Consider the following 13,180-nt stretch of genomic DNA (forward strand, 5'->3'; position numbering starts at 1 on the left):
CTGAGTGGCCATCCTGTCAACAAAAAGGCACATACACACATAGATGTAAATACAAGCTATTTATCTGTACCTGATCCCATGGACTTCACTTCCAGCCAGAATTCCAGCTTGGTAGATGCTTCAGTGATGTTCCCTTTGATTTTCACCTTCCTTCTTCTCCAGCTTCCACTTGTCAGCTCCTTAGAAGGCACCACCTGCTTTTCTAGAATGAAGCATAGGGCACACATGGATGGAGATGTGATGATTGCTGGGTTCTTCCCTCTCTACACTTTGGGAACAGATCACAGTAACAGTGATTCTTCACATGATGAAGCAAACAGAGTGTAAGTAATACCTCCATAGTTTTACTTCTACTTACTCTTTTGATCTCAGGATGGGGAATGCATGAAGAACCTCTGGGGGCTCACAACTATGCTTTCTGTATACTCTTCCTCAATCTCTCATCAAGCAATGAGATGCAGTATCAGTTTTATTTGCTGTACTTATTTATTTATTTATATGCTTCCAAGTTGGAAGAGAGGTCTCTGATTTCTTGCCATGTAGCTTGTCCTTTCCAGGATCATGAGCTCTTCACTTTATTGTAGCATCACAATTTGTTTCCTGTTGCAACAGAATGCCATTGGCTGTAGCCATACTCCCACCTCTTTTCCAGTGCTGGTGTGACAAGGATAAAATGTGAGGTGGCTGGCCACATTTGGAGGCGGAGATGACAGGATCTGGAATTCTTTCACTGCTTTAGAATAAATTTGTAAATGTCCTAATCCTTCATACCATTCCTAGATATTTGTCTTTTTTATGTTCCTCTACTTTTCCACATTCACCTGATTTTCCTTCCCTTGATACCGTAAATTATATTGGAGTGTTTTTGTTAGTGTACTTGTACAGACACATACAATGTTAAGGTTGCAGCTGATGGATGTTTCTCAGCTACTTACCGGTATGCAAGGGCTGCTAAGGGAAATCAGAGAAATCTGGCCTCATTATCCTACGATCTGGTCTATAAAAATTATGTGTTACAAGGTAAAGATCATTGTATGTTATTTATGAAGTCCTTGGTATAGGTAAATGCAGCAGAGCAATTGCATGTCACTGGGAAGAAGAGATGAACTCAGTGTCACACCAGTACGTTTTATGCCAATGTTTTTCAATTTTGACTACAATATAGGACTTGGGGTCACTATCTGTGTTTCTATATTTCATGTCATGTACTTTGACTGTAGTCACCCCCAGTATTTGTTACCATTTATTATGTCTCATCAAACGGTGTTTCTCCTCCCATATCTATAATTTCCTTTTTCTCTTTTTATGTGTTTTTCTTGCAAAAGAAAATGTATGATTCATTCTTCTTTATTGTGGAAGAGAAGTCATCTTCATATACTGATGATATATCCTATCCATTCATCTGTTGTTGGACATCCTGGGTAATTCCATAAGTTGGTTAGTTGATATAAAATGGCATCCATGTTTACACATGCATCTGTACAGAAACCTGAGCTCCATGTATTGGAGAGATAGCTAGAAGTGATATAGCTCTGTCAAATATAAGTTCTAATGTTAATATCCTGAGGTATCTTCATTGATTCTTATTTCTATATATCTTCACTAAATTTGTAATTTTGTGTTTTGAATAAAGCCACTGTGGGTTACATGATAAGGTAATTCAGAATACCTGTGGTTTGCATTGTGATAATTGTTATAATGGTTAGATATTTTTCCTGTTTGGATTTCCTATTTGTACTTTTTCATTTGAAAAAAGTTTTTCACTTCATGTGCCTGTTTCATGGTAGGATTAATTTTGTCTTGGTGTTTAAATTTCGGTGTTGTTTTATACTATGATATTAAGCCCTAACAGATGTATAGCTAAGGAAGGTTTACAGCCATTTATTTGCCTGAGTCTTCACTTCATTAATTGTTTCTTTTGTTGTTCTGGAACTTCAACACTTTTTTTTTGTTTGTGTGCCAGTACTCTGGTTCTGACAAGATTCGTCTCCCTTTTACTTGACACATTTGCTCAAGGTTGAGAGGCATAACTGCACTTTCACCTTATTTCTGGTTCACTGGAGATAAGTCACACAGTACTTTTCTGTCCAGACTGACTTTAAACTATGATAATTGCAGATGTGGGTCTCAATGCCTGGCTGGCTGAAAGATTTCAATTTCATGACATCACATTTAAAACTGTACTGAGGGTGGGATTCTTCCTCTTGTGAGTGAAACAAATGATTCCACCACCGTGCCCAAACCGGAGCATAAATTTTGCTATTATTTTATGAAGCATTTGTGTCCTGTCAGGAATTATTCCTGTGCCTATATCTTGAAGAATTTCCATTATAACCTTATCTGCCATTTTTCAATCCTCAAGTTTCCTATTAAAAATAGTAATGAGGTTTTACTTTTATCCTTTTGGAGAATATGAAAGATCCAGCTTAATTTTTGTCATATGGCTACTCAGTTTTCACAGTTCCACTACTTACTACAGGTGTCAACTTCCACTAATGTAGGATTGCACATGACTCTTAGAATGAGATGAATGTAGTTGATTGGGAGTATTTCTAGGTATCCTGTTGCACTGATATGTTTTTATGAAAGTGCAATTTTTATGTTACTATAGCTCTCTACTACAATTGAAAACAAGTGTCACACTAGTATGGCATAAGTCTTTCACTTCTGGATAAGTTTGGGAAATTGGAGATTTTCTATTTTGATAGGAGTTGTGGGATTGACTTTCTTGTTTCTGTGCAGAATGTGGTAGCAATTTGGAAGATGATTTTTTTAGGTCTTTTCAAAAATAATTTCAAGTTCTCTTTCAAAATAATACAAGGTCCAAAAGGGCTGGGTAGATTGTTGGCATGGTAGAGATGCTGCATACCAATTGGAAGGTACTGATTTCAAACAACAGCAATGTCAAGGAAAAGAGTAAGATATATATGCACATCTACATAATATGTAAATCTATTATATGTACATTATACATTATATAGTTCACAACACACATAGAATATATGTATATTACTGCATATATTATATACTAGATAATATACAATACAAATATGTATGCATGGCCTACCTTATTCATTCCCTTTCCTTGCAGTCTATGTGTAACCTAAAAGGGAAGCAAGGAGTGAGGTTTTAATCAACCTAGAGTTTGTACTTACATCGTTAGGAATTAGGCCGCATTATGTCCTGTATTTTTGTTAATTGTGGGACTTGACCTCAGGGCCACCAGAGTGCTTTCTTTGAGAGTTTCTGCTTAAGTATAATTAATGTCCTACTACTTTAAGCCACAGAGCAACTTCTAATTTTCTGTGGTTAACTGGAGAAAAGTCTGTTGTATTTTCCTGCCTGGGCTGGTTTCAAACTGTGATCCTCAGATCTCAGCCTCCTGAGTAGCTAAAATTACAGGTGTGAGCTACTGGCGCATGGCTCATATAAATGTCATATTATACATACATATATATATATATGTGTGTGTGTGTTTAATAAAAATAATGTTCAGAGGGGTTACAGTTACATGAGTAAGGTAATTCATGTACATTTGCTATCGAGCACTTTTAGCCCTTCCTTTGTTTATCCCTTACCATCCCTTCCCTGCCCATCTCCCCAACTCTTTCCTCCCCCTCCCCCGAAGTTGTAAAGTTCATTTTCAACATAGTGTCTTGTACATCTCATTGTTACAATGGGTCAACCTGTGTCCTTTTGTTATTGCCCTTCCCCTTCCCAAATTATACAAATGTATATACAAGATGCAGGGCACCAAATCAAATACAGTAAAAACGGGGGTTATACTGTGGGGAAAGAACATAGAAAAAACAAACAAAAATCACATAGCAGATTATACATATATTCAAAACAATAAAAAGCAAGAAAAACTACTTGTGTCTCTATCTTGGGGTTCATTTCGCTTAACATTATCTTATATAGTCATATGTACATAGCTTTTGAACTTTTCTTCTTGTCCTAGACTTGTATGAGTTATTGCAAAAAAGGGAAACCATGGGACATATGTTTCTTTGGGACTGGCTTACTACACTTAATATAACTTTTTCCAAGTTTTTCCATTTCATAACAAATGGAGTAATGTCATTCTTTCTGATAGAGGCATAGAATTCCATTTTATATATATATATATATATATATATATATATGTATATACATATATACATATACATATATCACATTTTCTTTTTTCTTTTTTTCCTCTTTTTTCCTTTTTTTCATTTTGTTATTGTGAAAATACAGTACAGAGGGGTTACAATTACATGGGCAAGATAATGAATACAATTCTTATCAAGCATTGTAGCCTCCTCCTTTGTTTCCCCTTCCCATCGCTTCCCATCCTCCCCCCCCACCCACCCAATTCTTCTCCCCCCTCCCCCCACCCAATCCTACTTCCCCCTTCCCCTCCCCCCCCCCCCCCCCCCCCCCCCCCCCGCCAAAGTTGTAAAGTTCGTTTTCGACATAACGACTTGTACATCTCATTGTTCCAATGGGTCCACCTGTATCCCTATTTAAATGATTTGTTTTTTGCCCTTCCCATCCACAAATTATACTGCCATCAAATACAGTGCAAGCAGGGGTTATACCGTGGGGGAGGGACATACAAAGCAACAAAGAAATGATCTTATAAATGTGTTAGAAACAATCCCATGAAAGAGAAATAAAGCATTTGAATACATATCGTAGGGTTCATTTCCCTAACATCAACTTATCTGACCTTTTCTGCTTAACTCAGACATATACTAGATATTGCAGATAAGGGAAACCATGGGACCTATATTTCTTTGGGCCTGATTTACTTCACTTAATATAATTTTTTCCAAGTCTTTCCATTTCCTAACAAATGGGGTAATGTCATTCTTTCTGATGGAGGCATGGAATTCCATTGTGCATATATACCACATTTTCTTGATCCATTCATCTACTGAGAGGATCTGGGTTGCTTCCATATCTTAGCTATGGTAAATAATGTTCCAATAAACATAGTTGTGCTGGTAGCTTTAGTGTAACCTAGTTTATTATTGTTTGGTTAAATGCCCAAAAGTGGAATTGCTGGGTTATAGGGGAGCTCTATGTGGAGTCTTTTGAGGAACCTCCATACTACTTTCCAAAGTGGTTGAACAAGTTTACACCCCCACCATTAATTCGGTAGGGTTCCCTTCTGGCCACATCCTCTCCAGCATCTGTTGTTATTAGAGTTTTTTAATTTTTTATTTTACATTTTTTATTGTGAAAATACCATAGAGAGGGGTTACAATTACATGAGCAAGGTAATGAGTACGTTTCTTATCAAGCATTGTTGCCTCCTCCTTTGTTTTCCCTTACCATCACTTCCCATCTCCCCCCACCCCGAAACCTTCCCCCTCTCCTGCACAGATTCTCCCCTCTCCTCCCCCCCACCAATGTTGTAAAGTTTATTTTCATTTTTTGACATAACTTCTTGTATAGCTCATTGTTGCAATTGGTCCACCTGTATCCCTATTTAAACAATTTGTTTTTTCCTTTGTCTCCCCAAATTATATTAGCCATTCTAACTGGGGTGAGGTGGTATCTCAATGTTATTTTGATTTGCATTTCTTTTATGGCTAGAGAGGTTGAGCATTTTTTCATGTGTCTATTGACCATTCTTATTTCCTCTTCAGAAGTCTCTCTTTAAGTCTTTAACCCAGTTTAATGAGACAGTTCTTTGAGTATTTGTTGTTGGGGGATTTAATTTTTTGAGTTATAGGTATATTTTAGATATGAGACCCTTGTCTGTTGTATGGCTAGTGAAGATCTTCTCTCAAACGGTTGACTTTCTATTGATCTTGATGGCTATGTCCCTTGCCTTGCAGAAGCTCTGCAGTTTCATGTGATCCCGTTTGTCCAACCATTCTTTGATTTGTTGTGTTTCTGGGACTCTATTAAGAAAATTTTGGCCAGTTCCAAGGAGCCCTAGAATTTCTCCTATTCCTTCCTGTAATGGGGTCTACTTTGACTTCGAGGTCTATGATCCATTTGGAGTTGATTCTGGTGCAGAATGATATATAAGAATCTATCTTTAGTCTTCTACAGGTGTTTAACTAATTTTGCTAGCATAATTTACTGAAGAGACTGTCTTTCTTCCATTCTGTTTTTTAGCTCCCTTATCAAAGAATAGCTGGCTATAGGTCTATGGGTTCATTTCTGGGTCTTCAGTTCTATTCCATTGGTCCTCCAGTCTGTTCTTGTGCCAGTACCAAGCTGTTTTTATTAGTATGGCTTTGTAGTAGAGTTTGAAATTTGGTATTGATATGCCTCCAGCATTGATCTTTCTGCTAAGGAAATTTTTTTGCTATTTGTGGTCTTTAATTGTTCCATAAGATTTTTTGGGTAACTTCGTCTATTTCATTAATGAATGAGGTTGGAATATTGAGAGGTATCTCATTGAATTTGTAGATAGCCTTGGGAAGTATTGCCCTTTTCATGATGTTAACCCTCCCAATCCAGGAGCATAGGAGGTTTTTCAACTTCCTAAATTCTTCTTTAATTTCCTTTTTCAGGTTTTTAAAGTTTTCATCGTCAAGGTCCTTCACTTCTCTAGTTAAGTTTACTCCTAAGTATTTTATTTTTTGTGGGGCTGTTACAAAAGGAATTGTTTTCCTGATTTCAGCCATGCTCTTCTCATTGTTGTCACAATAAAAGCCATTGGATTTTTAATCCAATCAAGTAACTTGGGAGTGGGGTCCATGGGATTCTTTAAATACAAGATAATTCCATCTGCAAAGAAGGAAAGTTTTACTTAATCTTTCCCTATTTGGATCCTCTTTATATTTGCATCTTTTCTTATTGCTGTAGATAGGCATTCTGATACTAGGTTGAAGAGCAGTGGAGAGAGTGGACATCCTTGTCTCATTCCTGAGTTTAGAGGAAATAACTTTAGCTTTTTGCCATTAAGTATAATGCTGGTGGTAGGTTTGTATTACATAACTTTTATTTATTTATTTTTATTTTTATTTTTATTTTGGTTCCAGTCCTGGGGCCTGAACTCTGGGCCTGGGCACTGTCCCTCAGCTCTTCAGCTCAAGGCTAGCGCTCTACAACTTGAGCCACAGCACCACTTCTGGCTTTTTTCTTTTTGCTTATGTGGTGCTGAGGAATTGAACCCAGGGCCTTAGGCATGCAAGGCAAGTGCTCTACCACTGAGCCACCTTCCCAGCCCTGCATAGCTGAGGAATGTTCCATGGATTCCTAGTTTTTCCAGAGCCTTCACCATAAAGGGGTGTTGGATCTTGTCAAATGCTTTTTCTGCATCTATTGAGATAATCATGTGTTTCTTATCCTTGTTCCTGTTGATGTGATGAATTATATTAATTGATTTGCCTATAGTGAACCAGCTTTGCATCCCTGAAATGAATCCTGTTTGATCGTGGTGTATGATTTTTTGGATGAATTGTTGAAGTTGATTGGCCAAAATTTTGTTGAGAAGTTTTGCATCGATGTTCATCAAAGAAATGAGTCTATAGTTCTCTTTCTTTGATGAGTCCCTGCCTTGTTTTGGGATGATGGTCAAGATGGTTTCATAGAAAGTGTTTGGTAGAGAATTTTCATTTTTAATTTCATTGAAGATTTGAAGGAGTATTGGTGGAAGTTCTGCTCTGAAGGCCTTGTAGAATTTAGCTGTAATTCATCCGATCATGGGCTTTTCTTGAGTGGGAGGTCTCTTATTGCTGTTTCTATTTAGATGCTTGATATGGGTTTGTTAAGTTGGTTTAAACCATCTTGGTTAATTTTTGGCATGTCAATATTTGCTAGAAATTCTGTGTGGCTTAATTGGAGAATTAAGTCCATTAATATTGAGAATTAAGATTGAGAGGTTTTTGGTAATTTCTGCCATGTTATCCACCTTCTTGGGGGCTGTGACAATTGGGTTTTTCTTATGATTCTGGGATTCTCTGTTTGCGGTTTGTTTCTTGGCCTTTATTGTGCTCTTGTTGGTTTTCTACGTGTAGGACATCTTTGAATATCTTTTGTAGAGCTGGTTTTGTGGAGCTATATTGCTGTAGTTTTTCTTTGCTATGGGAAGTTTTTATTTGACCTTCCCTTATGAAGGAGAGTTTAGCTGGGTACAGTATTCTTGGTTGATAGCTGTTTGTCTTTAGGGCATGGCATAAATCATTTCATGCTCTTCTTGCTTTAATTGTCCCTGCTGAGAACTCTGAAGTTATTCTAATTGGTTTCCCATTTATAGGGGACTGATCTTTTATCATTGATAGCTTTAAGGATCCTTTCCTTGGTCTGAATTGATCCTGTGCAGATAACAATGTGAAGGTGAGATGTGCAGTTCTGGGCTGGTCTATTTTGGGTTCTAAAGGCTTCCTGTTTCTGAATAGGCCTATTGTTTTGCATGTTTGTGATGTTTTCTGCTAGGATCCTGTTAAATAAATTTCCTAGACTGTTAACTTCTGTCTGTAGGTGCTCCTCTACACCCATTAGTCTCAGATTATGCCTTCTGATGGTATCTTGTAAATGTTGACTAGATCTATCATCTTTCTTGGATTTGTCTTGAATAGTTATCTGTTCTTGCTCTATAATATATAGGCTGTCTTCAATCCGAGAGACTTGATCTTCTGCATGGTGTAACCTACTGTCACGATGTTCTACTTGTTTTTTATTTTATTTTCTTCTAATTGGTCAGCTTTGATGGCTTGAAATTCTTTGTTGGAGCTTTGTTTTAGATCTTGTATGAACTTCTTTATTTCCTTAATTTGGTTTCCAGTGTTCATTCCCAAATCCCGTAATTCATTGGTTATGGTTTCATAGGATTCCCTTCTCATCTGATGGGCTTCATTCAGCATTTCCTTTGTGACCTACCTGGATTCCGTCATCTATCTGTTTGTGGATTCCATGAAAGCCTCCATTAATCTTTGTCTATTCTCATCCCACTCATGCAATTCCTGTAATTATCCTTGATTATCTTCCTCTTGCTCATGAAGTTCCTGTAGTAATCTTTTGTTAGCTGCATCATGCTTGCAAAATTCCTATTTCAATTTTGGTTAGCCTCATCACACTCATACTTTCCCCTTTCCCACTCACACATTTCCCTATCAAGCTCACACAGAGTACCTTGCATGCTTTCAGTCTTTTCATTCAGTAGTGTTTGTAGAGCATTTGGAAAACTCTCCTCTGGATTATTCATTAACTGCACTGTCACCTGATTAAAATGAGTTGGAGTTGAGATATCTGGACTTGCCATTTTTCTTGTGTTTCTCCAGCTTGTTCTGCCCATTTGGCATGAAAGAAAAACCAATTTCACCCCATAACACTATTTTAAGGCAAGCATCAATCAGAGACCTGTAGTTGCACAGATTGTTTGATGCAGTCAAAATGAGTACAGATACCTAGCTCAACAACCAACAACTATGGATTAATGGACTAAGAAGTCAAAGAAGGAGTCAGTAGACCACAAATTAATAGGTTAAGGGAGAATTATGTGGAGAAAATAAGATTAGAGGAATGTGAGGTGGGAAAAGGAAAAAGGGAATTTAACAAAGACCTAAAACAGATAGAACGAAAGGAGGAGAGAGATAAAGAAGCAAGGAAAGAGGAAAAATAAAATAAAAAATTTTAAAAAAGAAATACTTAAAAATAAAAAATATAAAGAAATAATACTACTATTAGTAGAGTTAAGGCTGAGAGTTTGTGAATTAAGTAATCAATTTCTGAATTAAGTGTGCATACAATGAAAGATAAGGTTTGATAATCGAAAACAGGTATATATCTGGGGATGAGCCAAATAGCAATTAAGTCACACAAAATAACCCCAAAGGGTCCAAAAGGGAAAAGAGTAAAAAGAGTTTTTAAAAACACACACACATAAAAAATGATGAAAAAAATAGAAAACAATTTTTTAAATTTAAAAATTAGTTAAAAGAGTTCTTTGATTTTTTTTTTTGGGGGGGGGATCTTGTGTCTCCTCTGTGTCCATAACCAGTTTCTTGCTCTGGCCAAGTCTTTGTCAATATCAAAGATGGAGTTCTTCTCTAGTGGTGGGGGAGGTGCTACTTTCCCACGGCTGCTCTGTGAGAAGGAGTGAGGATGTCTTGGGGTAATCAGGCCTATCACTTGGTCCTGGGACATCCACAGTCTGTGACTATCTGTGATCAGCAAGATGAAGATTTCTGCTCCTGTCTGTTCTTGCTGGCAGTGAGTAGAATCTGCTCCCACATTACCTCTGACGCCTTTGCCTTGGGTTCTCTCTATTTACGTGGTGGCCCCCGTGAACACATACAAGTGGTCAAATCTATCTCCTTAACCAAGCTGCCCAGATGTTTCCTCTCTGGCCAAACTTTCTGTACTATGATGGCACACTTGGTGTGACTCGCTTTCTATGCTTTCTATGCTTTCTATGTGAGAACTTGTTTAGCCCCCAGCTTCTCCTCTGCCATCTTCTTCTGGACTCCCATATTATGGTCTTTTAATAAAGATTTTAGGTGTTCACATTCCCAGTAATTGTTCACAGATAATTTCTCATAATACCATTATGTAACTTGGTTAGGTTCCCTGAAGCTGCTTCTACTGTCTTTCCTCTTCACAGCATTCAGTAGTCAACAAATGAGCCCGCTACTAGTGGTCATTTCCAGTATACTACTTTTCATTATAGGTTTACATTTTTGATTCATAGGGGGCTTAAATGTATTTAATTGTAACAATTTACTTTGTAATGACAACAACTATACATGAAGATAAGGCTGAGAAGCAAACAAATGAAGAAGAGTAAATGAAAACAAAAACTTGAGGGTAGATTATGATCAAAGTCCATTAAGTGAATGTAATGAAAGATCACAAGTAAACCCTTCATACCAATAAACTCTCACTTAATTGTATTTTCTCTTCATTTCAAATACTGGATATCCAGGTTTACATTGTCCTCTATTGAAAAGTGGAAATACAGTTGTGAAGTTGATAATACTTTTCTTCTTCTAAGACATAGGACAGCCTAAAAAACTATAGAAAGAATCAACAAAACAAAGAGTTGGTTCTTCAAAAAAATTAACAAAATTGACAGGTACATAGCAAATCTTATCAGAAAAAGAAGAGAACACACCCAAATAAATAAACTCAGAGAGAAAAATGGAAACATCACCACAGAAACAACCAAGATTCAGAACATTTTAAGGGAATACTTCTCAAAACTTTATGCTAATAAGTTTGAGAACTTGGCAGAAATGTACTTTTTCCTAGCAAATATTGACATGCCAAAACTAAACCAAGATGAGTTAAACCATCTTAACAGTCCCATATCAAGCACTGAAATAGAAACAGCAATAAGAAACCTCCCAGCTAAGAAAAGTCCAGGACCAGATGGTTTTACAGTGGAATTTTACAAGGCCTTCAAAGTTGAGCTCACACCAATACTCCTCCAACTCTTCAATGAAATTGAAAGATACAATTCACTACCGAACTTATTCTATGAAGCCATCATAACCCTCATTCCAAAACCAGGCAGGGACTCATCAAAGAAAGAGAACTATAGACCCATTTCTTTGATGAACATTGATGCAAAACTTCTCAACAAAATATTGGCCAACCGACTTCAACAATTCATCCAAAAAATCATACACCACGATCAAACAGGATTCATTTCAGGGATGCAAAGCTGGTTCAATATACTCAATTCAATTAATATTATTCATCACATCAACAGGAGCAAGAATAAGAACCACATGGTTATCTCAATAGATGCAGAAAAAGCATTCGACAAGATCCAACACCCCTTTATGATGAAGGTTCTGGAAAAATTAGGAATCCATGGAACATTCCTCAATACAATAAAGGCTGTATATGACAAACCTACAGCCAGCATTATACTTAATGGTGAAAACTAAAGCCATTTCCTCTTAACTCAGGAACAAGACAAGGCTGTCCACTCTCTCCACTTCTCTTCAACCTAGTATTAAAATGCCTAGCTACAGCAATAAGACAAGATGCAGACATAAAGGGGATCCAAAGAGGGAAAGAAGAAATAAAACTGTCCCTCTTGGCAGATGACATGATCTTGTATTTAAAGAATTCCATAGACTCCACTCCCAAATTACTCAAGCTGATTCAAAACTTTGGCAAAGTAGCACGGTATAAAATTAACCCTCAAAAATCAATGGCTTTTCTGTATGCCAACAATGAAAAAAGTAGGGCTGAAATTAGGAAAGCAACTCCATTTGTAATAGCCCCACTAACTTAACCAAAGAAATGAACGACCTCTATGTTGAAAACTTTAAAAACTTGAAAAAGGAAATCAAAACAGAATTTAGAAAATGGGAAAAAACTTCCATGCTCCTGGATTGGAAAGATTAACATCGTGAAAATGACAATACTTCCCAAAGCTATCTACAAATTTAATGCGATACCTATCCAAATTCCAACCTCATTCTTCAAAGAAATAGAAGAGGCAATCCAAAAATTCATATGGAACAATAAAAGACCCCGAATAGAAAAAAACGCTCCTCAACGGAAAGAACACTGCTGGAGGAATATCAATACCAAATTTCAAACTCTACTATAAAGCCATAGTAATCAAAACAGCTTGGTACTGGCACAAGAACAGACCTCAGGACCAATGGAATAGAATTGAAAACCCAGAAATGAACCTACAGACCTATAGCCATGTAATCTTCGATAAGGGAGCTAAAAGAATAGAATGGAAAAAAGACAGCCTCTTCAGTAAATGGTGCTAGCAAAATTGGTTAGCTACTTGTAGAAAACTAAAGCTAGATCCTCATATATCACCCTGCACCAGAATCAACTCCAAATGGATCAAAGACCTTGGAGTAAAGCAGACACTCTGAAAACATTACAAGATGGATTAGGAGAAACCCTAGGTCTCCTTGGCTCAGGCCGAAATTTTCTGAATAGAGACCCGGAAACACAACAAATCAAAGAAAGGTTGGACAAATGGTATTGCATGAAGTTGCAGAGCTTCTGCATGGCAAAGGACATAGCTAGCAAGATCAATAGAAAGCCCACGGATTGGGAGAAGATCTTCACTAGCAATACAACGGACAAGGGTCTCATATCTAAAATATACTTGGAACTCAAAAAATTCAATCCCCCAACAACAAAATCCTCAAAGAAACGGCTGCCCAATAAATAAGTGGGCTAATGATTTAAAGAGAAACTTCTCTGAAGAAGAAAGAAGGATGGCCAATAGACACATGAAGAAATGCTC

At 37.1% G+C, this 13,180-nt stretch overlaps 1 protein-coding gene across 1 annotated transcript in view; it reads left to right on the forward strand.

Moving 5' to 3' along the window:
* The first annotated feature begins 225 nt into the window (after positions 1 to 225).
* Positions 226 to 13,180, forward strand: part of LOC138814241 (vomeronasal type-2 receptor 116-like) — a 30,649-nt gene continuing 17,694 nt past the window's right edge. Inside the window, exon 1 of the mRNA XM_070003253.1 lies at positions 226 to 323. Coding sequence (XP_069859354.1) covers positions 226 to 323 — 98 coding nt within the window. The remainder of the gene's footprint in view (positions 324 to 13,180) is intronic.

This window comes from Dipodomys merriami, unplaced genomic scaffold (assembly GCF_024711535.1).
Source record: "Dipodomys merriami isolate MVZ:Mamm:240054 unplaced genomic scaffold, mDipMer1.0.p SCAF_6, whole genome shotgun sequence".
In the NCBI taxonomy this organism is placed as follows: Eukaryota; Metazoa; Chordata; class Mammalia; order Rodentia; family Heteromyidae; genus Dipodomys; species Dipodomys merriami.